The sequence below is a fragment of the Amblyomma mixtum genome, chromosome 5 (assembly GCF_055824585.1).
Source record: "Amblyomma mixtum isolate Tamu chromosome 5, ASM5582458v1, whole genome shotgun sequence".
Lineage (NCBI taxonomy): Eukaryota > Metazoa > Arthropoda > Arachnida > Ixodida > Ixodidae > Amblyomma > Amblyomma mixtum.
Genome location: NC_143016.1, coordinates 155823529 through 155850192, shown reverse-complemented (window position 1 = coordinate 155850192; position 26664 = coordinate 155823529). Strand labels below are relative to the sequence as shown.

The 26664-nt window shown below is 47.4% G+C and overlaps 1 protein-coding gene across 3 annotated transcripts in view; it reads right to left on the bottom strand.

The window, feature by feature from the left end:
- The window catches only part of LOC149344221 (cytochrome P450 3A8-like), an 81408-nt gene that overhangs the window by 22853 nt on the left and 31891 nt on the right, over nucleotides 1–26664 (bottom strand). For all 3 annotated transcript variants that reach the window (XM_089546219.1, XM_089546220.1, XM_089546223.1), the window contains exons 8-9: nucleotides 10218–10278; nucleotides 3322–3391 (exon numbers count right to left, since the gene is read on the bottom strand). In XM_089546219.1, coding sequence (XP_089402345.1) covers nucleotides 3322–3391; nucleotides 10218–10278 — 131 coding nt within the window. The remainder of the gene's footprint in view (nucleotides 1–3321; nucleotides 3392–10217; nucleotides 10279–26664) is intronic.

The window sequence follows — 26664 nt, the reverse complement described above, 5'->3', positions numbered from 1 at the left end:
TTCTCCGTCTGCGCCGGCCATTGCCCGGGGAAGATGCGCGATGAGCAATCGACGTGCGACCTGTGTCGTCAAGATGTGCTTCGCGTATGCCCCAGCCTCCCTCGTGTTGCGCAGCGTGCATTCAACCCTTTTGTTGGCCAGGTGTCATGCGATAGCCCTTAGCTGTGCCGTCAGGCGCGCGGCTCTGGGGGCCTTGTTTCGGGGTGCTGCGACTGTGCTATGGGCTGTACTGAAGTCTGGGTATTAGTGCAGTGTTATGTAATGCAGCTTACTATGTAATAAACACGTGCTTTCGAATAACTGCGCCTTCCTTCGGAGCAAACGCGCAGGCGCGCTCCAAACGCTGACAGGGCTCTCAGCTTCCTCTGGTCCGAACTCGCGTTATGTGGGCGAAGTGCCACCTAATTAACACACCGTCACTGGGTGGTGGTAAATCCCGCAGTGCCCACAAAAGATGGCGTCCCTATGCAGCCTAGCAGGTGCCAGTTAAATTAATCATTGGTCACGCAAGGTTGCTCCGGAAGAGCAACCTGGATCACATAAATTCCACCGGTTGCAGCACCTGCCACACCAGGGAAGTGGCGCACCGTTTAACCGCTGCACCACTGCGCCTGAAGTGATATGACGATTTCGAAGGATCTGCGAATGTTAAGAAAAGAAAGACCAATTCTGCATATATGGGCATTAACCTAATTGTGATCGCGGCATAGCGTTAAGGCGGAGCCCTGCCAGGGCACGCGGCCACTGCCTTCGCTACGCGCTCAGATCAGAAGTTGTGCTGCGGCGTCGTGGCCGTGGCTGCGTAGTGCCATATAGAGGTAGAATTGGCAGCTGCGTGGCATCGGGTTTTATCCCGCCGCACGTCATGATCACGTCAGGTTACATCGGCCGGCGACTGCATTCCCTAAGTGAGCCGGCATGCCTACGAATTCTCACAAGTAAGCAGTCATAAGTGTCTCTGCCGACTTTTTCTTTGTGGAAAGCCCAGTTTCCTGGACAGACCAGGACCAGAAACCACGAGGAAACAGTTAATAAAAATGCATGAAGCCACTATGCTTATGCTCCGCGTGGAGGCGAACAAAAGCGAGCATTAATAGAGACCAGAAGAAGTTGAACGCTGACCATAGGTATACCGCTGACTATCTCTCAGAAGATGTTGCACCTGGAGTATTAGATCCGGGCTCGGATATTTTCTGACAGTTGCTCGAGCTAGCCGTCAACAAAGGCACGCCAGTGCTTGATCGCACTAAGTTAATTTCGAATGAGAACGCGGCTGCACGTGATGAAAATTTTAAAACTACATTTAAATCAGCCATTTTGCCCTCGCAGCCGCTCATATATGCATAAAAACTTTTGCCACACTTTGAATAACCCAATAGAAGTGTACAAATGGGGTCCCATTATTAAGTAAGCCATGTGACTGGCGTTAAAGTAGAAGATGTGCTAAGAAACAATGGCTGTTGCTCATAGATCTATATGGGAGGGGCTCTAGTTGCCACCAAAAGAGTCTAATCACACCACCTCTGCCTGTGCCGGCCTCGGCTGGGTTCCCATCCTTTTAGTATTCACTTGGTCAGTTTGAGAAATTTGGGTTATGTGTAGGGTGCATTGCATGTCCCACCCGAGTTCGTTCCTTCCTCACGATTTCAACTATAATCGTGCGAATCTACATGGCACTCGTGATGCCTCTTAATATTGCACGCCGTGTTCTGCATGCCATATCGCCCAGCGCTGTACGCAACCTAACCTGAATGTTTATTAACTGCCTCCGAGTACCAGTTGCATAGGTCAACCACAAACGAGCTCCGATAGTGACCTACTTTTGATAATACCGGTAAGTTGCTATAGCTTATAGCCTTAACGTCCGCGCCGAATTTAATTGTAAACCACTATTTGGATCAAATGTCACTATCGTTTAAATGACATTACTTGCGAGTATGTTTTTGCAAGCTAGTTGGTGCCTAAGCACTCTGGGTTTTTTGCGCAAAACACACGACACAAAAGAAACGAGGTAGACAGGACAAGCGCTTACTAACAACTCAGGTGTTTATTGACGGAACATTTGCTTAAATACAGCAGCTGCTCTTATCAAACAAGAAGAGGGAAAGAAGAGACTTCGCATACATATATATCCGATCAGCACAGATCGCATCATCGCACGAGTGAATGCATGTTTCGAGCTCTAATTGCGAAGTCTCTTCTTTCCCTCTTCTTGTTTGATAAGAGCATCTGCTGTATTTAAGCAAATGTTCCGTCAATAAACACCTGAGTTGTTAGTAAGCGCTTGTCCTGTCTACCTCGTTTCTTTTGTGTGGTGTCTTTTGCGCAAAAAACCCAAAAATGACATTAGTCACTTCATTCCGTACACCAATTTTTATCGCAAGCTGTTCCTCATTTTCAAGAATGTGAAGTATGATTTATTATATCTAGCCTGTCACAGTACTTATCCCGTTGAGTTCATTTAAGCACGACTAGAATTCACTTCATGACAATTTTTTTACACAGTAAGCTGTTTTACGAAGGAAAGCGCCTAATTGCACCCTAACCTCTGGAGTTACCGCGCGATGGCCTGCGTATCGTGCCTTCTGAGCTAGCCGTCGCTGTGTCGCTAGGTGCTGTTGGAAAGAAGATGGGTCGAATGAAGGAGATATCTGAGAAACCTCCAGAATGTCTCCGCTTACGCGAGCGAAGACTGGCTGCAGATTCAGACTAGTGCGCCCATGACGCTGCGCGAAATCGTGAATGAGGAGAGCGGAGATAATTCTTACATACGAACCGCAAAGCCGGAAAGTGCAAACAACTGGCCAGGAAATGAGCGCCGGTGAAGTCGAAGGCTACACACACCAGAAACAAAAGAAGCATCAGTGGTTCCACTGGGGTCTTTTAGCATCAGTTCAAGGGCAACATGTGTGACTTTGCGTCAGCAGCAAGTTTTCATAAGTGCGAACTCTAATGTAGCCGTTCGTTTATCGCCGTTTCATCAATAAGACCACAGTGAGAAAGACTAAAGTGGTGAGAAAGTACTGAAATTCGTGTTAATCTTAAACGGCAATTCGGTAATATTTTTCACTGTTTCATTGTTCGCGGAGCCCAGCTCTTTGGATATCTTGACGCGCTATTTTTATAAGCAAATTGAGTTCGGTAATAAGGCACCCATAAATGACACAGCAGATTGCAACATCAAATTGTTCCAAGCCTGCACAACACGTAACGCATGTTTTCCGGCTTCGCTCGCATGTGCTTTGATCCAGTTTTCTGAGAGAATGTACTGGGCTCGGCGAATCATTGGAAGTTTTAATACAAAAACTGCAGCCAACTCACCCGGCAACGACGTAGGCGCAGGCGTTGTACAAGACTTCAGCGCTTGATAGCAGGCCCTTATCTGGTTTTTCTGCAATGGAAGCGGCGCAAACAGGCGTACGCATAAATTTCACACTTTGTTTAATCTAGAGGGGGCGGAAGCCTTGAGTACGCCGCTGCAGAAGCTCTTTACGTTATGTATAAAGCCATTATAGAATTTCGTTTTCCCTTGGGAGTGGGGGGCTTCAGTTCGTTTAGGCTGGCCAACCGGCAATTCCGCGGTCAAACTACCTGCCTGTTTTTTTTTTTTTTTGTCGTCGTTTCGCGTTAAGCCGTGCTAAGGAAAGCCACTACATGTGCAGGTGTTCAGTTTATATGCAGGCAGTTAAAGCGTTTATGAAATTACCAGCCATAACTGAGTTATTCTGATGCTTTTATTTAATAGTGTCGTAGGGATTACGAAACAAAACAAACCTTTTTATTCAGAAGCAACAGTGATAAGCATGTATCTATTTGATCACATTTTAGCCTACGAGACGGGCAACATTATGCAGGCATCGACAGTTAGTAGTGTTACGTTGCAACACTCTGCTGGCCTTGGGCCCACGAGCTTCTGGAACTGTTTGTGCCACGAGTGCTCCAGCCTGCCCTCCGTGTCGAAGGGTGCTGGCCTCGTCACGGACGCGCAGCTCATGATCAACCGAAAACACACCCCTAGTGGACTTGGCATTTTTATGATGGTCGCGAAGCGCGGATGTCACCCTCTCCTCTCCTATAGAAACTAGGGGCGGGCTGGACTCGACCACCAAGGACGCTTCCTTCCTAGAGCCCGCGGCTTGGTCATGTGAACACGGCGTTCGAAAACGCAACCGTCAGCGGACAACAGGAGTCTTCCTCCGGCAGCTTAAGAGAGCAGCCGCTCGGGGAGCTAGTCTGTACAGTCGCGAGTAGAAAATAGCACAAGTGATAGGAGACCGCAGCTGTGATATTTCAACACGTGACGCTGCGTTTCGCAGCCCAGCCTATTGGGCCGTTCCCATGTTTGCATCACAGGACGGCACGGCAGAGCGTACCTTTATGAAGCGTGCCACCACCCCAGCGGGGAAGTTCCGGCCTTGCGTGACTGTGCATGTGGCATTTCTTTTTGTTCGGTCATCATAAGCAAGGAAGGCTTCTTTTTTATTACTGTTTTTTATGTGCATGATGGATTTTCAGAGGAACTCGCGGGTATAATATGTGATAGCGCTGCTTTTTGCAAGTATTACACAAGCTTGACAACACCCTAGAGTTAATTATTTGAATGCAACTAATTCACACAAGCCACTGTGTTGTGAAATTGAAGTAGAAAAATTAACAAGAGTGCTGTCTTGTTAATTCCGGAAAAGAAGTAAGGACGATGCAGAACCAGCGATCAAAAAAAATCATTTGAAGTTTTCTCGCTGTCGCTGTGCGAGGGCAAGCACATCCTTGCACTACTGGCGTGCACAGGCCCCACCGACCCTCACGGCGCTTTGAAGGCGCTAACGCAAGTAGTAAAACAGTCTCCTTGCAAGGTCAGGATGGGCATGGAGACTCCTCCATGCCTCTTGAACCGCCGACCAAAGGTGATCTGATGATGGCTCGTGCAGCTTTGGCTAGTCACTTTTTCGTTAAGCCCGTTCAATATTTCCAATGATGTTAAAATCTGCTTCCTTGGGAGGCCATGGCAGCTCCTGGACGCAGAGCTCTTCAAGCAGCTTCAGCATCCGCCTGGAGAAAAAAAAAACGATTACATTCGTGTTTTCGTGTTTTCACTGAAGAATTCGTGTTTTCACTGAAGGAATAACCGTGAAAAATGCGCTATAGAGAAACTGAACCATGCAAACGGAAATAGCCTGTCCGTTTTATTGCCTTTAGTGTAGTTTAAAACCACACAAACAATTGCGCAGTTCTAAAATGTGGCTTTGTTAGCATAGTGCATTTAAAAACAGTGGGAAACGCTTCATATAGAACAACAAACAATTATTACTTCAGTAAAATAGAAATGATGGCTAATATGATGGCGGTGTCTTCACTTTTGCGGCTAACCTTTTCCACAGATTCTCTGCCTCGCTATATGCGCGTTGCTTTTCTCCCTGAATGCAGATAAAAAGTTGTTAAAATAAAGTTTGGAAATTTTCTTGTGCTCTTACCGAGTGTGGTGGGAAAAGTCCCCCAAGCAGGTTCGGACGACTTCCGAGGTGGGGCCCCGGAGGATCAAGAAAACTTTCCAAGACAGAGCATATGAGAGGAAAGAATACAAACAGTTCTAATTAAAATGAACCTGTTACTATTAAGATGAGCACTTTGTGCCCGACGATCAATGAACAGTCCCGACGGGGGATGTAGCTCTTCGTTGCTAGAGAGGCGGCGGGGCCAAGTACCGCCGCAGGCCTGACCTTGCAGCGGCAGGAAACCGCGCACGGAGCTCTCGCAGCAGTGGCTACGTTGATGCACAAGCCTGTGCACGTGAGGGCGGAGACGGCCGCGTAGGTCTGGACACTTGTGCAAGGCAAGTGAGATACCAAGTCCCACGGCAGCAAGCATTGACCGCAGAACGTCAGGCACAAAGAGTTTGCAGCGCCGGTAGGATCCCCGGGTGGGCAGCACCTGTCTGCGCGCACTCTCCGAGGAACCAGGCCGGAGACAGCAGGCCCCCGGTTGAGCTGAACCGGGCGAAGATGGCTTCCCAGGTCTATTTACCAGGGTCCACAGAAACCGTTCACTGCAACCCTGCCTGCTCGTCGCTCGTGCTTTGCTCCTCGCGCCGTTCGAACCACCACGCTCCGTTTCTGCCTTATTTCCCTCTTTGCCGAGCGAGCCTGAAGCAGCGGCTAGTACGTCAGGGGCACTGGTGTCTTCACACCAAGCACCAACCGGCCTCCAGACGCGCCGTTGCTGATCTCACTTCGTGGAGAAAGTCGATAATTCCAATCTTCGGCAGTCCAAGAGAGGTGCATTGTGGAAAAGACGAAAAGGAGCTGTTTGTGATTTGCGTTGAGAAGTGGCCTCCGACGAGGGACGCAACTGTAGAGTCCCGCTGACCGAAGCCGTTTCCAAATGCCCACAAAGAGACTCCACTGGAGCTAAAGTTCCTCCTGTATCTCGGCAGCGGTAATATGGGGGCAGCGGAAGGTGGCGACTATGATCAGCGAATGTTTTTTCTCACTCGCGTCTCGTGTCTTCTCACGTCGGCAGGAATGCTTCTCTGGGCCCTGCTTTCGTGGACTAATGTCAGGATTTCCTCTTATACATTGAAGAAGGATAGAGAGCTGGGCGAGTTTGTAACAATTCATTGAGGGGGTACAGCGCAAACAAGACGAAGGACGAGCGCTGACTCGAAACTGATTTTTTAGTGAAAGAAGCAAACATATACGAGGTCTGTTAGAAAAGTATCCGACGTTTGTTCGTAGAAAAAAAACTTACATAACTGAAGCGTTGCAAACCTAGTCACCTTCAAAGTAGTCTACTTGGGACTCCACACACGTCTCCCAGCGGTGCTGCCATTGTGGGAAATATTCCGAAAAGGCCCCTTTCGGAATGGAGTTTAGCTCAGCTGTCGTTGCAGCCATAATGTTCTTCCTTGTCTGAAATCGCGCTCCTTTCAATGGCCTTTTGATTTTGGGGACCAGCCAGAAATCTCGGGGGCCATATCAGGACAGTCAGGAGTCTGTTCAACTACAGGAGTCTGGTTTTTCGCCAAAAAATCGGAATCGAGTGCAAGGAATGTGCAGGAGCATTGTGGCGATGGGTGCGCCAATTTCCTGTTGACCTCAGCTCCGGGTTCTTGCGCCGCACAGCATCACGTAGGCAACGGAGGACATCCCTGTAGTACTCTTTGGTCATTGTTTGACCCTGTGGAGTGCGTACTCGTGGTCTGCCACACAGAGGGTGTCAAAGAAAGCAGTCAGCATCACTTTCACATTGCTGCGCACTTGGCGGGCCTTCTTAAGTCTTGGCGACGTGGAATGCTTCCATTGTGACGACTGGGGTCTGGTTTCCGGGTCGTACCTGTACACCCAAGACTCGTCACCAGTGATTATGATGTTGATAAAGTCGGGGTCACTGTTTGCGGAATCCAGCATGTCCTGTGAGACGAACACTGTGGCTTTCGCTCCACCGTGAGCAGCTTCGGCACGAATTTCGCCGTAACTCTCTCCATGCCCAAATCTTCGGTGATAATGGAATGTGCGGAGAAATTGTTCATGTCCACCTCTTCCTTAATTTCTCGGATAGTCACGCGACGGTCTCGCATCGCCATAGCGTTCAGTTCGGCAATGACCTGGTCATTTTGGCATGTTGATGGCCGATTGGAGCGTGGCTCATTCTCCACCGATGTGCGGCCATCTTTAAACCAATTATACCACTGCTTAATCTGTGTGCTGCTCATAGCATCGTCACCGAAAGCCGTCTGAATATTTAGAATGGTTTCCACTTGGCTGTCGCACAGTTTATGGCAAAATTTGATGCAGTAGCGCTGCTCCTTTCACTCCGCCATTTTCCTTGCAATAAAAAACCGACGAGAGCACTGCGCACTGTTTCACTCAAATGCTGCGTCGCAGCGACTGACGCTATCGGCAGGCGGGAAAAAATTCGTGCATGCGCATGAAGGTTCAAGGTCACCTGATGCACGCGCGCTTGCTTCATATCTATCAGGTGTTCGCAAAAAAAAATAAAGTGGGATACTTTTCTAACAGACCTCGTATACAGAATAATCAACGTGGAAATACAGAGCAAAGAGCATTGGTCAAGCAAAATCAAGATCAACAACAATCGCAACTCATCCGTCACGTGGCGAAGACCGATCAATGGCCTACTTCTTACCTGTCTCCTCCCCCCCCCCTTTAAACCCAGGTGAAAAAAATCGTGAATTATCTAAAAATGATACTTTTTTATCAACTAACGGCAATGAAGGCTGGCTGACACACTATGACTTCTTGTCTGTGACTGTGTGTCTTATCCGCGCTGTACCTCCCACGATGAATTTCCGCTCATGTAGCGAGGTTGACGAGCGGCATGTCTTTTTTCCTTATGGCGAGATCCGTAGGGCGCGCATATAATTTATAACACCTGTTATCGCCCATCGCAAACGTGGGAAGGATAACACGTTTTATTCACTTGCTCTGTCCTTTAGGCAACATAAAAAAAAACTGCCCTATTTCAGGCAATTATTCCCTCTTCCTTTATAGTCAACCTTCCGCAGTGCGTCTGAGGCTGCTCGCGAAAATTACTCTCAAAAAAGCAAAACAAAAAACAAACAACAATCACAATCTTGACCAGTCGACTACGCGAGCAATACTGTGCTTAAAGTGAAGAGACAAGAGAGAAAATAAATTTTAATGGGCCTTTACAAAAAATTCAGGGGGCACTTTGACTGTCTAAAGTGCGTAGAGGCGAAAGCGTTTTCCGCACCACTTTCAGTGCTTCTGTGGCACTGGTGGCGTCACATGTAATTGAGTACTAATTACTAAGTGATGACAAATCACTAATTAATGGTTAATTACTGATTAATGCCTGAACACTAATTAACTGCTAATTAAGCTTAAGCTTAAGCTTGCCTTTAGGAGTGGAACGCGACAGCGTGTTGTAGCGCTGCCAGGGCGTCCACGGAACGCCACCACCCGTTCGGCGCGATGTCTTGCCGTTTCAACGCAACGGTTTTTGAGGAAAGGAAATGGCGCAGTAAATCTGTCATCTCGGTGGACACCTGAACCGCACCGTAGAGGAACGGAGGAAGTGGGAGTGAAAGAAGAAAGACGAAGATGGCCCGTAATGAAGAAAATGAAAATTGTAATTGAGGAAAGAAAATTACTCAGTAACTGTCTCACATATCTCGGTGGACACCCGTCAAAATTCAGGGGGGGGGGGGGGGGGGGGTGCACTTTTTATACCTAAAGTGTGGTCACTGATGTGTGGTTAAGATGTTAAGCTTCGCCTCTAAGAGTGGAACGCGAGAGCGTCTTGCAACGCTGCCAGGGAATCCACAGAACGCCATCGCCCATTCGGTTCTACGCCTCGCTCGTCGGTAAATTGGTTTTTGAGGAAAGGAAATATATTTCTCTCTCATATCTCGGTGGACACCTAAACCTCGCCGGAAGGGAAGGGAGGAGGATGGCAGTGAGCGAAGACACCGTATTCACTAGACGTGCCTTTGTTCCTTCCAAACCATCGAGCTGGCATGGCGGAGTGGATAGCATGCTCGTCTCGCACTCCGAAGACCGGGGTTCGATTCCCGAGCTCGACCAATTTCTTGCTAGGTTTTATTTATTTATATGGCCTGACTAGAGAAGTTAATTAGGCTAATTGGGTAATTAAGCAATTAACTAAGCTCAGTCCCACTTACTTGGAGCATCACTATATGGTCCCTTCAATTGGTTGCATGGTTACTAACCAAAGTACAATTTGCCCCGTTTGAAATTGGCGCACTGTGACGTCACGACCGTTTCGACCAACTGAAAAGCGTGACATTCTCTGTCGAGAACTGCTCCTTACAACGATGAGACATTAAAGGCTTTCGCCTTAATACGCTGAACCCCCTAACAGTGAGTAATGGGAACGGCCCGGTACTCTCGTAATAAGTCTCTTCGTCACCCGCAGCGCCACGCATTGTCATTTTGGCCCTCCTGTGGTCCGTCGTGTGTGCTATTTTTTTTTTTACTCACGACTGTACCTTCCGAGGGCCTGGTGCCCTATTTTCTTCTTGGATCAAGTTCGCTAAAGAAAGATCTGATTGCTAACCTTCAATAAGTCCGCAGCCAGCACCTCGGAAAAGTAGTTAACAACAATGTCAAGAAACTACGAAAAATGTAAGCATACCTACTGTGCTGTCGTATCAGGCAAATCAAATTCATAAAGGATGGCATGTACCGATTTGAAATGAAGACAAGCAAGACACGAACCTTCGCCGTGAAGGCCAATTTCTTTGTCGAGAAGTAGCTGCATCACATCAGAGTGCTCTTTCTGGAAGAAGAAAAAAGTGCAAATAGCATTTGTTTAGTTTTCATAAGTGCGGGAACTTTCCCTTCACCTTTACAGCTCATATAACATAATAAAATGAGTTCTTCAATGCCATATCATTTCACTGATCTCCTGGAAGGGACTCCGCGATATTGACAGAAGGTACCGTAGAGATATAGGAAACACTGCAAGTCAATAGTGCCACGGCGTCCTTATCAGCCGAGAAGTGAGGCGGTGGCAGAACAACCAGTGGGCTCGCAGGAATCGAGGCACTAGCGTTGTCTGTGAAGAGCTCGCCTTTCCTGCAAGGGAAAGACTTAACTGTTCCGTGTTTGAGGCAGCACAATCAGCCCCTAATAGGCGCGGACAAAAAGCGATAGAGGGGCAACTCTGCACTGCGCGAAGCTCAAGTTCGCTGTACAAACGGGCCTCAACGAAGCCATGGTAAGATTCCTCCCGTGTATGGTTAATGTCACGGCCGCTATGTTTTGGTCACCGCGTCGTTGATATAGATGAGAAAAAGAACCGGACCCAGCACTACCCACCGTGGTACGCCTGAGGCCACATCCGAGAAAGCGCATTCACAGCCATAAATTAAAGCAACATGTTTTACGCCTAGCAACATAGGCCTCTATCCATTTAAAAACCCTGTAATTCGAGTTTCACATCATTTCAAAGCAACTTTAGAGTGCGGCATCCTATCAAAGGCTTTCGCGAAATCTGCTAGTGGTCTATTGCTTTGGCCAAATCGTCAACGGCCTTCTTAAAATAACACGTTGCTCATAAAATAATCCAGGCGAAATAGACCTCATTATGTGCGCCCATCCCGGGATCGCACATGATGCGGAAATGCCCTGCAAAGTGACAGGTAATGATTATACGATGATCAACATTCAAATTAGCCTACATTTAATAGGTAATGCAAAATACTAGTGAGTAAGAAGAATATAAACTAGTTAGTGCTGGGAGGGCAAGTGACGGCGCTCAGGATCTTGCTACAAAACAGATGTGCCGCCTTAATCGAGAGAGAGAGAGCGAGAAAGACTCTTTAATGAAATGCAGATAATTTAGCCGGCGTTTAAAAATCGCTGCCATGCTACTCTGCATAGGAAGGGGAATTTGGGAGATAAAGACAGGAGGAGAGCAGCGTGGAAGAGGTAAAAGAAAAAAAAACGAAGATAAAATGCGGCCATAAAATGGGTACTAAGGATGCAATGGCGAGTATTGATGTAACCTACGGAATGATAGAGCGCATAGTCCGACAAATGGGCTGACGAAGTTCACTGCATGAGGAATGCATGAAGGTAACGTGCAAGTGAATTTAGAGCTTATCGAGATGTCCAATGTCTTTTAAATATGTAAAAAGAAAGTTCATTGCAAGTCTGTGTTGCCTGAAGCAGGCTAAGGGACCTAAAACATTGTTCATTGTTAGGGGCACTGGGCGGAGCTTCTGCATGCAATGTTCATAGTACGCACGCTCGTTAGCATACGCAGGGCACACAAGTAGGATATGCTCCACAGTTTCTATCGAGGCACAATTGTCACAATGCGGACTGTTCATTTGTCCAAAACGGTATCGCAAGCCGTTTGCATATGCAGCATTCAGACGAAGTCGGTGATAAAGTGTTTCCAGTTTTCGAGGAATTCTGGATGAGTCTTGATCTAAGATGTGGATCGATTGAGTGAAGAAATTGGTACTGATGTGTCGGCAAACTCCAAAGGCGATACGTTTCTTCGTAAGCAAACCTTTTAGCCATTTGGGACGCATCAGATTTCGTGAAAAATGTTCGAATGCATCTCCGATGTTGATGGCCCTTACGGGCCACTTCATCTGCTTTTTCATTAGCCAGAATGCCACAGTGAGCAGGTACCCACTGAAATGTTATGCAGTGGCCTGCGGCAATAGCTAAATGATGTATATACCCGATGTCCAGGGAAACTGGCTGGTGATTCGTTTTCTTCAGCAGGTTGGCCAGGATGTGCAGCGATGCTTTTGAATCGGTGAAGATAACCCAACGGCCGGCGGTTCGGCGCAGGATGTAAGAAACAGCTTCCTTAATGCCGTGAAGCTCAGCTGTCGTAGAGGATGTCCTCCGCTGCAGCCGGTAAAAAAGGGCATGGTCTGTTGAGGGCACATAAAGGCCACAAGAAGAGGTTTCTTTAGTAGTTGAACCATCGGTGAAGATATGGGTGTGCTGCGTATATTCTTCGATTAAGTAGGCGAGAGTAGCTTGCAGAAGCGCTGCCTGTGTCTTGCGGCTCTTTGCATTAACACCTGGAACAGACTTCTTCACCTTTAGAGGAGAGAGTGTCCATGGAGGAAAGGCCAGAGGTAGTAGTTTCTGTGGCTGATTAATAGTAGAAAGGGGCAGGAGCTGTACTGCCTGGCCAAAGCTAGAGTTGCTGTGAGTTAGGTGGACACGGTGAAGGAAGTGCTTCTTCCCTTGCAGGACATGGCGGAGATGGGTACGCATAGTTTCCTGGGCGGAAATCACCTCTAGTGGGAGACATCCTGCCTCCGCTACTGTTCCTGACGCAGAGGAACCTTTTGGGAGGCCAAGACATATTCGCAGGCAGTTGTTCCTTGCGGCATTGAGAGTCTTATTGCTTGATGTAGATAATCTTTGAAGCACTGGTGGACAGTAGTGCACAGTTCCTTCAACGTAGGCTTTTTCAAGCAGAAGCATTGATCGGCAGTTGCTACCCCACCTTGTTCCCGCAATGAACCTGAACACTTGCGATGCTGCAGTAATCCTCTGGCGGAGTTTTTTTATCTGAGATGACCATGACAGATTGTAGTCCATTACAACGCCCAGGAATCGCTGAGATCGTACATATGGCAGCGATCGTCCGCCTAGGAGCAGCGGATATTGGGTCATCGTTTTTCTTGTAAACGCCATTGCAACACTCTTTTCTGGTGATAGACGAAGACCTCTAAAAACCAGGTACATCGAAACGTGCAATAGCGCTCTCTGAAGACGTTGCTGGGTAATATAGCGCGAACGTGATGCGGTCCAGATGCAGATATCATCAGCATAAATGGTTATGCGGACCCCTCGCGGAAGGTTTCTTGTTATGTGAATAAGGACAATATTGAACAAGAGAGGGCTGAGCACCGCTCCCTGTGGTACGCCCTTCTCCACTGCGTGAAAGCGTGTTGGACCGTCTGGAGTGTTCATAAAAATTTGCCGTTCTTTTAAATAATGCCCATTCCACTTGTATAGCCTTCCTCCAAGGCAAAGACTGCCAAAGGCTGCGAGAATTGCATGGTGAAAGACAGAGTCAAAGGCGGCCTTGATGTCTAGGAAAACGGCTGTCGGGATGTACCCAGCATGAAAGTACTCCTCAAGTGATGACACGAGGGCGATGATATTGTCAGTCGCAGACCTGTTTTGACGGAACCCGTTCATTTCTTGGGGGAACTCATTTCGGCTTTCTAGGAACCAAATTATGCGTTTGCAGATCATGCGCTCCATGAGCTTACCTACGCAGCTCAGTAGGGCAATGGGCCGGAATGATGCGTAGCTTGTTGGCTGCTTACAGGGCTTCAAAACGGGCACAATTTTTGCCAGCTTCCATTCCGTGGGGACCTCACCAGCCATCCAGGAAGAATTTTAATACTCCAGGAGTCGAAGACGGGAGGTGTGGGGTAGCTTAGCAATGGCGTCATAGGTCACCTCACCGTGACCCGGAGGCGTGTGTCTTTTTGTCTCCGCGATAGCTGTGGATAGTTCTTCCATTGTGAAAGGCCGGTCTAACGCTGGCACTGCCGCCTTTGGGATGCCTGTTTGACCATCTGCGGAGAGTGTCGAATGCCCTGACCCTGTCGACTGTAGCCTGCAGTATTGTTCTGAGACTTCTTTTACAGATTTTTCTTCGTGAAGGGAGAGTGCAGCGAAGGGGTGGAGTTGTTGAAGTGGCGTGCGCATACCTCTAACTATCCGCCAAATATTGGTTACTGGTTGGCGCACATCCAGCGTAGAACAAAAGTCACGCCACTTTTGCCGACTCAATTTATCCATGTAGCGTCGAATGTGACGTTGTGCCCGTCGGCATGCACGTAGGTCATCGAGGCTTTTTGTGCGCAGAGCTTTCCTTCCAGCTCGCCTGCGTATAGCGCAAAGCCTTTGGAATGTGTCATCATTTGAAGGTAGGTTATCATTTTTAGCTGTAATTTGTGTACTCGCCCTCAGGCAATACGCCATTGTCGATGCTAATTCCTCATTTCGAGTTGCCGCAGCAACTCCTCTGCTTACAGCGTCCTTGTATGCGTCGTAGTCTGTAGATTTTATAAGGAATTTCTTTGGGTTCCTCTGCGCATGGAAAGCCGATATGAGGATTGGGTAATTGTCGCTTCCGCGTGTCTCCAAATCAGTGCACCAGCCAAAGTTGTGGGCGAATGAACTTGTGACAAATGTCACGTCGATGCTGCTGGTAGTCGTCGGGCCTCGGAGGTAGGTGATGCTGCCGTCATTTAATGGCTGAACTGAATGCTTGGAGAGAAGTTTTGCAAGCTTGGCACCTCGGGCACATGTATATGAGCTGCCCCAAATTTCATTATGAGCATTGAAGTCTCCGCAAATAATATGCGGAGAGGGTGTCCTTGCTATCAAGTTTTCAAGTCTCAAAGCATCAAATGGCGTGCCTGGCTCAAGATATACTCCAATCAGAGTGTACTGTTGTCCGGCAATAACGGTGACAGCGCACACGTATTCATTGTCGCTGTGAGGCGGGACATGAACCGGCGAGGCCGGGATATCCTTGCCAAAGCCTATCAGCAATCTGCTGACGTTATCTGGTCGTTGTGAATGATGGAAATAGTATCCGTGGAGTCGGAAAGTTTCCTCGACGCGTGATTCACAGATGACTATGAAGGGGAAGCGCTACACTCGCACGAGCTGTCGGAAATCTGATAGTTTAGAGCGTAGCCCGCGAGCGTTCCACTGGAAAATGGAGCATGTACGAAAGATGTTGTTGATTGTCACCTGCGGTGAAGTTCTCGCTGTGGAAGCCATGATTACTGAAGTGTGGTGTTACGCCTCTGCGGAGCGTAGGAGACCGACACCAACGGCTCCATTGCAAGGACAGCTTCTACTTCTGGGAGTCCTCCTGACGAGGGGTTTGCACGGATAAGAGCCTTGATGGCGGCAAACAGCATCGGAATCAGTAGGCATGTGATATCTTGTTCAGAGCTTCCGGTTTGCTGCTTGCCGCCGATCTTCCTGTCATGTTGTGGCGCATTAGGCTCAGAGCGAGCGACGCTGTTTGTCGGGTCTTGTGCAGTGCGTTGCAGCAGCTTTGATGAAGGTGAAGGAGAAGAGCCAACTGACTTCCCACGCTTGTTTTTTACCGCATCTGCGTAGGTCTTGTCAGCTGCTCTGCCACGCTGTGTTGACTGATTCTCGGAAAGAGCTGCCGTAGTCGTGAAAACCACGTCGGGGTTAGGTGGTGGTTCATGGCGCTTAGGGGGTTTCCCTTGTGTTTGCTCTGCCGTGCGAGCAACTGTGGCTGCTTTCTTTTTATAACACCCTCCATAGGAAGCAGGGTGTGGGCCACCGCACTTAGCGCATTTAGGTTGTGCTCTCGAAGTGCATTCTTTGTGCGAGTGGGGGCCAGCACACACTTTGCAGCGCACGGGGCCGTTACAGTGTCTTGATATGTGGCCATGCCTCTGACATTTATAGCACTGAGTTGCTGCTCCGACGTATTCAGTTACAGGGCAACTACAGAACCCAAGCGTTACGCGTTTAGGTAGCGGCGCATCTTTTGCGAATTACACTATAACTGTGCGACGGCGTACCTCTTTGATCTTTCCACCATCCTCAGGAGTGTAAGCGGTTAGCCTCCTCGCTGACAGAACGCTTTGGTCGCGTAGATATTCGTGCAGATCTTCGTCTGTGTAGGTGGCAGGTACATCTTGTATTTTGCCATAGCTTGTCATGTAAGAGTATGGGACTCGGGCCTCTACAGCCACTCCAGCCAGCTTAGTTACCGTGAGCAGACGGTTGGCGGCGGTCAGCGTCGATACTGTAACCATCAGCCTCCCATCCTTGTGAATGCGATGGCTGAGGATTTTTCTTGAGCCGATGCTTCAACCGCCGAAGCCACAATGTTGGGGTTGGCTTTCCATAGGCTTCCTCCTTCCTCGGTGGGCCTGAAGACGACAGGACCACCGGTAGCTCTCTTTTTCTTGTACGATACAACTGTAAGGCTTCCTCCTTCCTCGGTGGGCCTGAAGACGACAGGAACACCGGTAGCTCTCTTTTTCTTGTACGATACAACTGTAAATGATGCTTGGTCCATGTCCTCTGGATGGTCGGTCAGAGGCTCGTTGCTGGCTTCGTCGTCGCGCAGTCTCTTGTTTGCCGGGCCCTGGTCTGTAGCCGCAGCTACAGGGGCCGCTGGACCCGCTGCTGCCGCTGCTTCCATCAGTGCAACATGGAGTTCAGCTGGTGGTGACGTTCCGTGTTCGCGTTGATACGGCGCACAGCGCCGAGGAGGTCGCTTTACGTGCTTTTGCCGGCGGCCAGGGACCCTCAGGTCGTCGCACGTCGAGGATACACTCCAAAAAAAAAAAACTGGAAAACCTTTGCAGTGAGAAAATAAAGCCGAAAATTACGGACCGGTGTCAGACAGCCGGCCCACTAATCATCGTCTTCTTCTTCCTCCCCTTAATCGAGGATGATGACCTTACTGTACAATGAATGAACAATAATCTTCACTGCGGCGTCCCTCATAGCCAGAATCGCTTTGGGATGTTAAACCCCAATAAAACCAAACTAAAAAAAACAAACAATCTTACCAGTATAATCAAGGAGCGCGCAGCCAAAGTGGGAGGCAGATTAGTAAGCGAGGATACTGGCGTGCTCTCCTAGCAGACGAAAGTCTCATTAAAGAATTACAAAGTATAACAACCTGGAATCCCATTGGTAGAGTAAAATTAGCAGATTTGTCAAACGCAATCAATTAGTGTATTATTAGGAAAATAAGGAACTATCTTATGGTGAGAAACCGACATGCTTTAAAAACACAGATCTAAAAGAGGTAAAGAAGAAGAAAACTGAGGCCTAAATCTGAAGTGTACGCTAAGAGACGAGGAAGAAAATGACATTCAAACTACGGAAAATAGAGGTGAGGCGACCGATGAATACTGTACAGCTTTGCACATCATCTGAATAATCATGACGCCTACTTAAGAGGCAACAAGACCGATGCATACCAGTTCTCACCGGTAACACAATAGGAAGTAAGTAAAGTAGCGCAATTGGCACTGGAGAAAAAGATATGCGGAACGTGAGGATCAAGTAACTGTGGATCTGTTGAAGGCTGGTGGCGATATTGGGCCAGAAAAAGTGTCCATCCTCTGTACACAACGCTTCACTACTTGGAGAGTACCGATAGCTAGAAAGAGCACAAAATATGGCCGAAAAACTTTGGAGTGCTCATTCGTTCATGCTCAATGGCCGCCGCCAAGCGGCTTTATCACTTTAACTGTGACGCAAGGCGCAAACAGATGTATATCGAGTGTACGCAGCCAGGCGGGACAAATTCTACTTTGTTCGAGATTGTTGTGGTTACATTGCACTTTGCAGGGCGTATCTCGGAATTTCGTTGTCACCTTTAAATTGAGCACAGCCGAGTGAGGCGGGCATTCTGTTCGACAATCGCCGAGTACGCTTGCTGCTTCCGCCGCTGCCGAGTCATTCAGTTCTTTGTCGGTGCAGGTCTGTAGAATAAATAGGTTATTTTTGAAGCCCTTTTCGCTGCCTTCACGACTGCCGGACTGCCGTCTCCACTACGTGACATCTGGTGTAGGTGCTGATGAGCAACTCACTGTGCCCCCTAGATGAATTATTGGAGCACAATCAACGTCCGTCGTGCTTCGTCAGCCTTGTGAGTGACCGACTTTACATGGACAACCTCACAGAGATGTCGCAAACTGCCTTGACGTGTTCGACTGTGGGGCCGTGCTGAGCGCCTGAAATTACAACGTCAAAGCTCTAAATGTTTACTTTGCATTGGACGGCTGAGCCGGAACGTGGATAGAAATCCAGGAGCTTTCCCTCACGAACTGGAGACCTTGAAGAAGCAGCTACTGGAGCCTTCAGCCGCTTAGTCCGGAAAGAAAGAGCGGAGGTTCTACTCCTGTCAAAAATTCAACATCCCAGTGAGATGGTAAATGCGTATATCAAAGAAACGCAAACTTTTATTTTCAAAATGCAGATCCCATTATGAGTGAAGAGAGGAAGGTGGGTTTTGTAAGGTGTTAAGAAGGCTCATTTCACCGGTCTGGTCCGTAGTGCACCGAAGGCCATCGCAGCGTTCGGGACGGAAGCGGCCACCATAAAAATAGGGAGGGCCCTAGATGCCAGAGCTCGCCAATACAACCGGCGGCACACGTCTTCTTCAGCAGCCACTCTGATACCGTTTCAACAACCAGCGGAAATCTACGGGAAGTCATTCGAGATGTAGTCCGGGAGAAGCTTCCCGAACTTCTATCGTCATCACTCCGCGTCGCATAAGAACAAATAACTAACCGGGAGAGCTTATTTTTGCGCGTATGACTACCGTATTTACTCGCATAATGCTCGCACTCGCGTAATGCTCGCACCCCCCACATTGGCTATCAAAAATTGGGAAAAATTTTTTCCCCGCATAATCATCGCACCCCCAAAATTACTGCCGCGAGCCGTCTGCTTCTCGTAGCGGTCGCCATCTATTGACCGCGGCTACAACTACCGTATTCACTCGATTCTAAGCACCCCCTTTTTTTCACGATCGCGATGCCCAAAGTGAGAGGGGGTGCTTAGATTCGAAAAATCTAAACTGACCCCCCCAACCCGGGCCCCTTTTTTCGCGGCGAAATCTCGATGAAACGGGCGCGAGAAAAAACATTTTATTTAGGAAACATTCAAAAGAAAAATAGCTGCAGACAGTTCTGTGCCCCCATCTGTCTTGTAGTGTCGGAACGCAGCAACACAAAAAGCGCCGTGGACGCCGCTGTCCTCGCTTCGGCGAGCGCGGCCTCGCCCGCTTATCTCGCCCGCATTTGTTGCTGCTACGGGCGTCTTATCTTTTTTCTTCATCTTTCCTCTGATCTCTTAACTCTCCTCTATCTGCACTTGGCAGCGGTGGTGGCTCGGCTCGAGCCAGTAGGCAGGCCCGTGCAATTTCCTTTTCATCCTTCTCTCAGTCACAACAACGCGCAGACCGCGCCTCCTCGTGACTCCGACTGCACAGGCTCGACGAAAAAGAGCAAGTGCACTTGGCGGCCTCGGCAACGCTCTCTTCCGCGCAAAAAGTGGATGCTTAGATTCGCATGCAGTTTTTTTTTTCCAGAAATTTTTTTCCGAAAATAGGGGGGGTGCTTAGATTCGGGGGGCGCTTAGAATCGCGAAAATACGAAAATACCATGGTTGGGTGCGCTTGCTACTAGGCGGCGGTACTGTGCTATCATCCGCTGCCACCGCCGCTACCGCACTCACCACCGCTACGCCGTTTTGCGAAGGTGTCTCCAGCTCTCCTGTGTCTCGTAGGCCTCGTTTGCCTTGTTTGCGTGTGGCACCGTGCTCTTTGTGCCGCTTCGCCATGGGACGCTACGGAAGCTACACAGCTGCTTTTAAGCTAAAAGCTATTGAGTATGCGTTGGAACATGGCAACCGCGCCGCCAGCAGACACTTCGGCGTCAACGAGTTTTGCGTCCGGTATTGGAGACGGCAGCACGACGAACTCAAAACGACCGGTAAGACGCGCCGGGCCTTCCGTGGACCGAAGACTGGGAAATTTCCTGCCGTCGAAACATCTTTGCTGGAATATATCAAGGCTCGACATATATTCCAGTATCGACACGGACTCTGATCAAGAGTAGAATTGCCTGATAGACGTACGCAACGCGAGTAGTGACGGGAGGTTGCGCGCGGCAAACAAAGTGCTTTAGCAGCTTGAGCTTACGTTCACCTTGTACTTTCATAACGAAGGTAAGTTCCGCTTGAAAGTAATGTTTTCGTTATATTTACAATAGCGGACCTGACAATCCCGGTCTCGCACCCATTCATCTTTTCATTTAACACTCCGAAACATTTGCTTGAAAATTTTCCCCGCATAATTATCGCACCCCCAAACTTCGCGTTGATTTTCAGGGAAAAAAAGTGCGAGGATTACGCGAGTAAATACGGTATTAGGTACAGCAAAGCGGAAAGTTGGGCAAGTTGGATAACGTTCATGATGTAAAAAATAGCGCACAGGGAACACACGGGACGGAAAGAAAACGACGCAGACAAGCGCTAACTCGCAACTGAGGTTTATTGCTGACGCGCGCAATATAAGGTAGTCACTTTAAAAACATAAAACAAAAACAACCACAAACAGTCCCTCCTGGAAAGACCAAGTCAGAGGAAAAAATTGAAATTGAAGCATCAGGCGCCACTCATCGCTGTGGAAGATCAGTTAAAAAACCATTATCAAAAAAGGAATTCAATGCAACGCTGAGGCTAAAAAATCGATTTCACAGTCTGCCAAGTTAACAGAGGGCTCACTGATACACGTGTACGCGTGTACGCGAGATAATCAGCGTGTACGCGAGATAATGGAGGCATACCATATTAGGAAATGTCGGAATCCGTGTATCATTGAGCCCTCTGTTAACTTGGCAGACTGTGAAATCGATTTTTTAGCCTCAGCGTTGCATTGAATTCCTTTTTTGATAATGGTTTTTTAACTGATCTTCCACAGCGATGAGTGGCGCCTGATGCTTCAATTTCAATTTTTTCCTCTGACTTGGTCTTTCCAGGAGGGACTGTTTGTGGTTGTTTTTGTTTTATGTTTTTAAAGTGACTACCTTATATTGCGCGCGTCAGCAATAAACCTCAGTTGCGAGTTAGCGCTTGTCTGCGTCGTTTTCTTTCCGTCCCGTGTGTTCCCTGTGCGCTATTTTTTACATCATGAGTATTAGGTACATCATTTTTGCTTTGTTCTGATTATCGTCCACCCGACACTTCCGACTTCCGCCTTCAAACACTGTATGATCACCTGTTGGAATGGCTTGTAGGTAATTTAATAACAGGTGATTTCAACTTCCCCAGTCTGGATTGGAAGTGTTTGGTGTACGGAAAATTTGAATCGAACTATGTTACCCAGGATATCATCCCATCATTGACTTTGGATCAGTTAGAAAGCCTACCAGTGAAAGTGCTCTTCTAGGTTTGTTGTTTGCTACAGAAATGATTTCCTATGGCTTTTTAAGTGTTGAAAACAGTATTTACGGTCATGGCTGGTTATCCTTTAGTTGCTCTCCTAGATATGAATAATTTTCCCGGAATGCACCACCTTTAGCATCCGAGACTTTAATCGAGCAGATGACGCGGCTGGAATTCACTATCTAGAAACTGCGCTAATCAGTACCAATAGTGACGACATCCACGTTTTGTGCAGTAGGTTTAAGAAAACAATAATGCTTGCTATTACCGATTCCGCCTTCTGAGAAAAATCCGACCGTATCGAAGGGACCCTAGGGTCACCTGAGAGATTGTTCAGCTTAGACGCAAAATGAAACATCGCAGGCAACACGCAACTCCCGCGGCTCATTGTCAAGAATTAAAACACATGTTTGCACAAAGACTAGCCACTGCAGAAGACCGTTAGTAAAAAATCACACTTCTCTTGTTTATAAATACCAATCCCAGCAGATTTTGCCGCCATCTGAGACAGAGAAAGGAAGTGCTAGAAAACACAAATTCAAATGAAACCACGTTATTCGACTGTCAACAAATCGCAGATTCCTTTAATAATTGGTTGCGCAGTCATCAGAAAACCGAAACAATGTATTGATCCCAAGATTTTCCTTCAATGTCAGCTGAAGGTATGATATCAATGCTACGTCAACTGGAAATCAAGGAAGGCTGCGGAGCTGACGCAACATAAACACTTTTTGAAAATCTATGTTTCAGAGGTAGCTGAATATTTTGCTAATATGTTTGCTGTTTCCTTGAATTAAGTGACCTACCCTCTGACTAGAAAGTAACACGAATTGTACCTATTCACAAATCAGGCGATCGATCAGTTGTATCTAATTATCGGCCCGTATCGATTATTAGCATCTGTGTCAAACTTTCAGAACATATACTCGTAGGTATCATCAGGAATTCTTTCATCAATAAAGGCATGCCACGTGGATTCTACGTGGATTCCGGAAAGGAATGTCAAAAGTTACTCAACTGGTAAATACCGCTCATGAGTTATCATGTGTTATTGATAATTCAGGAGCAGTAGACATATCGTTCTTAGACTTTGCTAAGGCCTTCGGTGCGGGCCCGCACGGGCAGCTTATTGATAAACTGGTGCTCATCACTCTTCCCCGGTATATAGTTCAATATTGATTGATTCATATTTACAAAACAGGAGATCGTTAGCAGTGGTGAATGAGAATTTTCTGAATGCCTGGGTGTCACTTCAGGTAATCCGCAAAGAAGCGTACTTGGTCCTTCACTGTTTATTAGTTACATTAAGGATTTTGCTGATCTTGTCCCAAACTCTGTATCCATTAGGTTATTTGCAGACGACTCCGTTCTGATTAAGCAAATCAGGGAAAACTCTGATCACGGTAACCTACAAGAATATTTGAGGCTACTGACCGATGGTGTGCGCAGTGCAATATGAGAGTGAACTTCAAGAAAGCTATACTCCTAGGTGTTACGAGGAGAAAAACTTATTAGTCCATTTCATCACCCTTTACAAGGCTCCGATTTTCAAGAAGTGTCCCGCCCAAGTATTTAAGAATGATGCTTACAAATCAAATGGCCTGGTGCACGCACATTCCACAAATTTCCTCCTCAGCTTTCTCAGTTTTATGTTTCTTAAAACGAAAACTTACCCCCCCCCCTCCCCTTTAGTTTAAGCTTTCAGCATGTAACGTTTTCCTAAGGAATATGCTCGAGAAGGCCTCTATCATCTGAGATGGGCACACAAAAAGAACATATGCTCTCTTGAAGTAATTTAAACAAAAGAACATTCCCTAGGATTCCTGAACCAAACCATTTTTTGGAGAAATGCCGTTTGTGAACGCAATTTCTTCACACAATGCAAGATTTCAGTGTGACAATCAATATTCTCTGACTAACGTAGCTAAAAAAACGGACAAAGGACAGAAGGAAGAACATATAAGACATTCACGAGGGCTCGTAAATGTCTTATGTGTCCTTCCTTCTGTCCCTTGTCCGTCGTTTGCGATAAGTTCTCCACAGAATGCATCACCAACCAGCCCTGCCGTTTTCTCTCCTGAACAATCAATATACCCGTAGATTACCCGATGGGAGTGTTAAATTTTTTTCTATTAACTTTTTGCTATCGTCAGAAGCGTTCCTCATTTGTATTATATCATGTATGTCCAATATTTCCATATCGATATTTTCGAATTTTCTAAAATTTTGTCCGAGAGAGTTAGACATGGTCAGGTTTAGTGTCCGCAAATACAGAAATTTTGATTCTCTCACAAAGATTATGTTGAAAATAAAATTTCTCTTCTTTCAGTCCGCCGCAACATAATTTTGTTCAGCCTTCAGATGCAGGGCAAACTAGGTTGTCGAACCTGAACCGAACCTGAACCCGAAACCGGAACCGAACCCGAATTTTTGCCCGGAACTGGAACCGAACCGGACCGAAATTTTTTTCGCCATCTTGGAACTGAACCCGAACCGCAACGATTCAAAGGAACCGTTCCGAACCGGTTCGGGACTCTCTTCAGCCGCGCATTTTACGCAGCACGTTTTCTTCAGAGAAAATGACATGTGCCAGCGGGTAAATTTACCCACCGAAAGCTATCTGCGTTCGTGTGTTGGAAGAACTGGGGCTTCCGCAATGTGCTCTTGGTAATTGTAAAGTATATTACGTCAGATTTATGTGAAATGATGGATTTTATAGTATCCCCCTTTCACATGCTTACGTAAAGCATTAATCGAATTCTTAGCACTGGTTTAACTGGTAAAGCACTGAGTGAGAATGGTTTTCTTTTCTTTGTGTCGAGTACCATAAATATGTGAAGCATAAGTGCAATGACCCAGTCATCTTGTGCAACATTTACGTTATCAGGCATTTCTTATCTCAGATAGCAGATAACGAATAAGACCCCTCACGATGGCTCAGTGGCTGAGGCGCTCGGCTGCTGATTCCAAGGTCGCGGGTTCGATACCAGTGGCGAGGCAGCATTTGGATGGCGGCGAAATGGAAAAATGCGCATGTGCTGTGCGGTGTGAGTGTACTCAGGGGAACCCCCGCTTGTACACGTTAATCTGGTGTTATCCACTACAGCGTCATTGACAGACTCCGCGTCGCTTTGACGCGTTAAAACAAACATAATACTATTATTACGAAACAAAGAAATATAAGTTCGCGTTTGTTTTTAAAGAATTTCAACATTCTTTGTTCCACGCGATGGAAATAAGCAAGGAAACGCGGGCATATAGCAGCGGTACTATACATAGAAAAAAAAATACAGTGATTATACCTAGAAATATGCTACTGAAATGAAATGTAACTGCGATGAAGTCATTTTGTGTTCTGCTTATATATAAAACATTGTTCCGCTTATATATAAAAAAATGAATGCTAATCTCTAGCGGGCAGATTCTCACGCTCTTCTCGGAATGCTGTATCTTGAATTCTCTGACGGGCGGCCTATATCTGCCTCTCGCTGCCGCACATGACGGAGGCCAACCATCACCGAAACGAAGGAGCACACGGGATGTCCTTTGTAAATTAATTTGCGGTGTTCATCAATAGGAGCTTAATATGGTAATTATTTTTAACGATTATTGCTTAAAAAAAAAACATGCCGTCTTTAGGATCCAAACCCACGACCTCCGAATTTTCCGTCTGTTGATCTAGCAACTGAGCTGGGCGAGGATTTTTTTACTGTATTGCATGCAAATAGCGCAGAAATAGAAAATCGAAGTATGCTCCTGCCACAAAACACCAGGCTGTGTAATATGAGCCCACGATCTCCCTGCACGTCCCCACCTCCCTAAACATCAAAAGCCTGGGAGGCACACACACATGCATCTAGATAGGGGAGCGAGAAAGGCGGCCCTTCCAGGGCGACATATACTGCCCTCACCAAAACGTACTGCTCACGGAAGAAAGATTTCGATGACCGCGGTGATTCGATCGGCGTGGCGGTCCATCATGCGGCTCTTCCAGAGACTAGTTAAGTGTTTGCTGTAAATATGTCCCAGAAGAACGTAGCGTCATTGCACGGAATAAAACGATGGTCAATGGCATTCAGCGTATTGCGCAGTCGGCAATTCACCGTTCATGGCACAACCATCTCCTTGGGATGAAGTCACGCCTTCAAAAGCAGCGTCGAAGTGTGCAGTTTGAGGAAGAACGTTTTTGCAGCAGAAGAGATAAATGCGCATTCGCTTAACACGTTTTAAAACACTAATGTCAAGGAACTCCAGAAAAGGCTGCCGATAGAAAGGTACTGAAACAAATACCCTGTAAGTACCTGTGTCGCCTGCCTTCTGGAGAGGCTATACAGGTAGTCTAAAGAAAAACGCACCATGAGGAAATTGAAGGTGTCCGCTACTTCCAAGCTACAGCGATGACTGTCCAATCGGTTGCTTCCGGGGGTACTTGCGGCTAGTGTAACCGAACCATGAGAATATTCACCAGCGCCACGCTCCTGAATAGCGGCGAACGTAATGCGTCTTCTTTTACTGAGAGAGGGCCGAAGCTGTGCAGGAACCCTCACTTCGCGTTTCTTGTGTCTTAGGCGCGATGCTTGAGGCTGTTTCACATGCAAGCGAATGAGCTATATAGCGGTGCGCCCCAGCGAAAATTTCAAACTTGTTGGAACCTCGCCGCTCACCGCCGCGACGACTCAAAACGTTTCTGCGCCGCGGTGCCAGGATTCGCTAGCGTTTTCGCTTGCATGTGCAACAAGCTTCATGCTTGTTGGCCTTCTTTTGTAGAACGCTTTAACGACGGCACACGAGCAGCATTCACAGCATTCCACCTCAGGTAGATCGGCTGCAGGTAGATGGGGCATTTTAGAGCGCAGCACTTATGCGTCCGTGCGTTCCGCGTCGTAGTTGGCGTAACCGCTCGTTCAAGTAGCAGGGACTCCGGAACCGGGAAGGCAGCCACCGCCGCCTCCCCCCCCCCCCCCCCCCACTTTTTTCTTCGTATGTGTATGTTTTCTTCGACAAAAAAGAGATAGAATCTAGCCTAGCCGACACTAATCCTGTGTTCACTTGATTTCGCGGCTCTTGCGTAAATTTAAATCTTTTTGCCGCGGACAGTAACTTAAAGTGGGTAGAGTCAAAACAGATCGCATTGAGCAAATTTTACAGTTTTTTTTATATGCTGACATCACAAAGAACAGAAAACATCTAAACA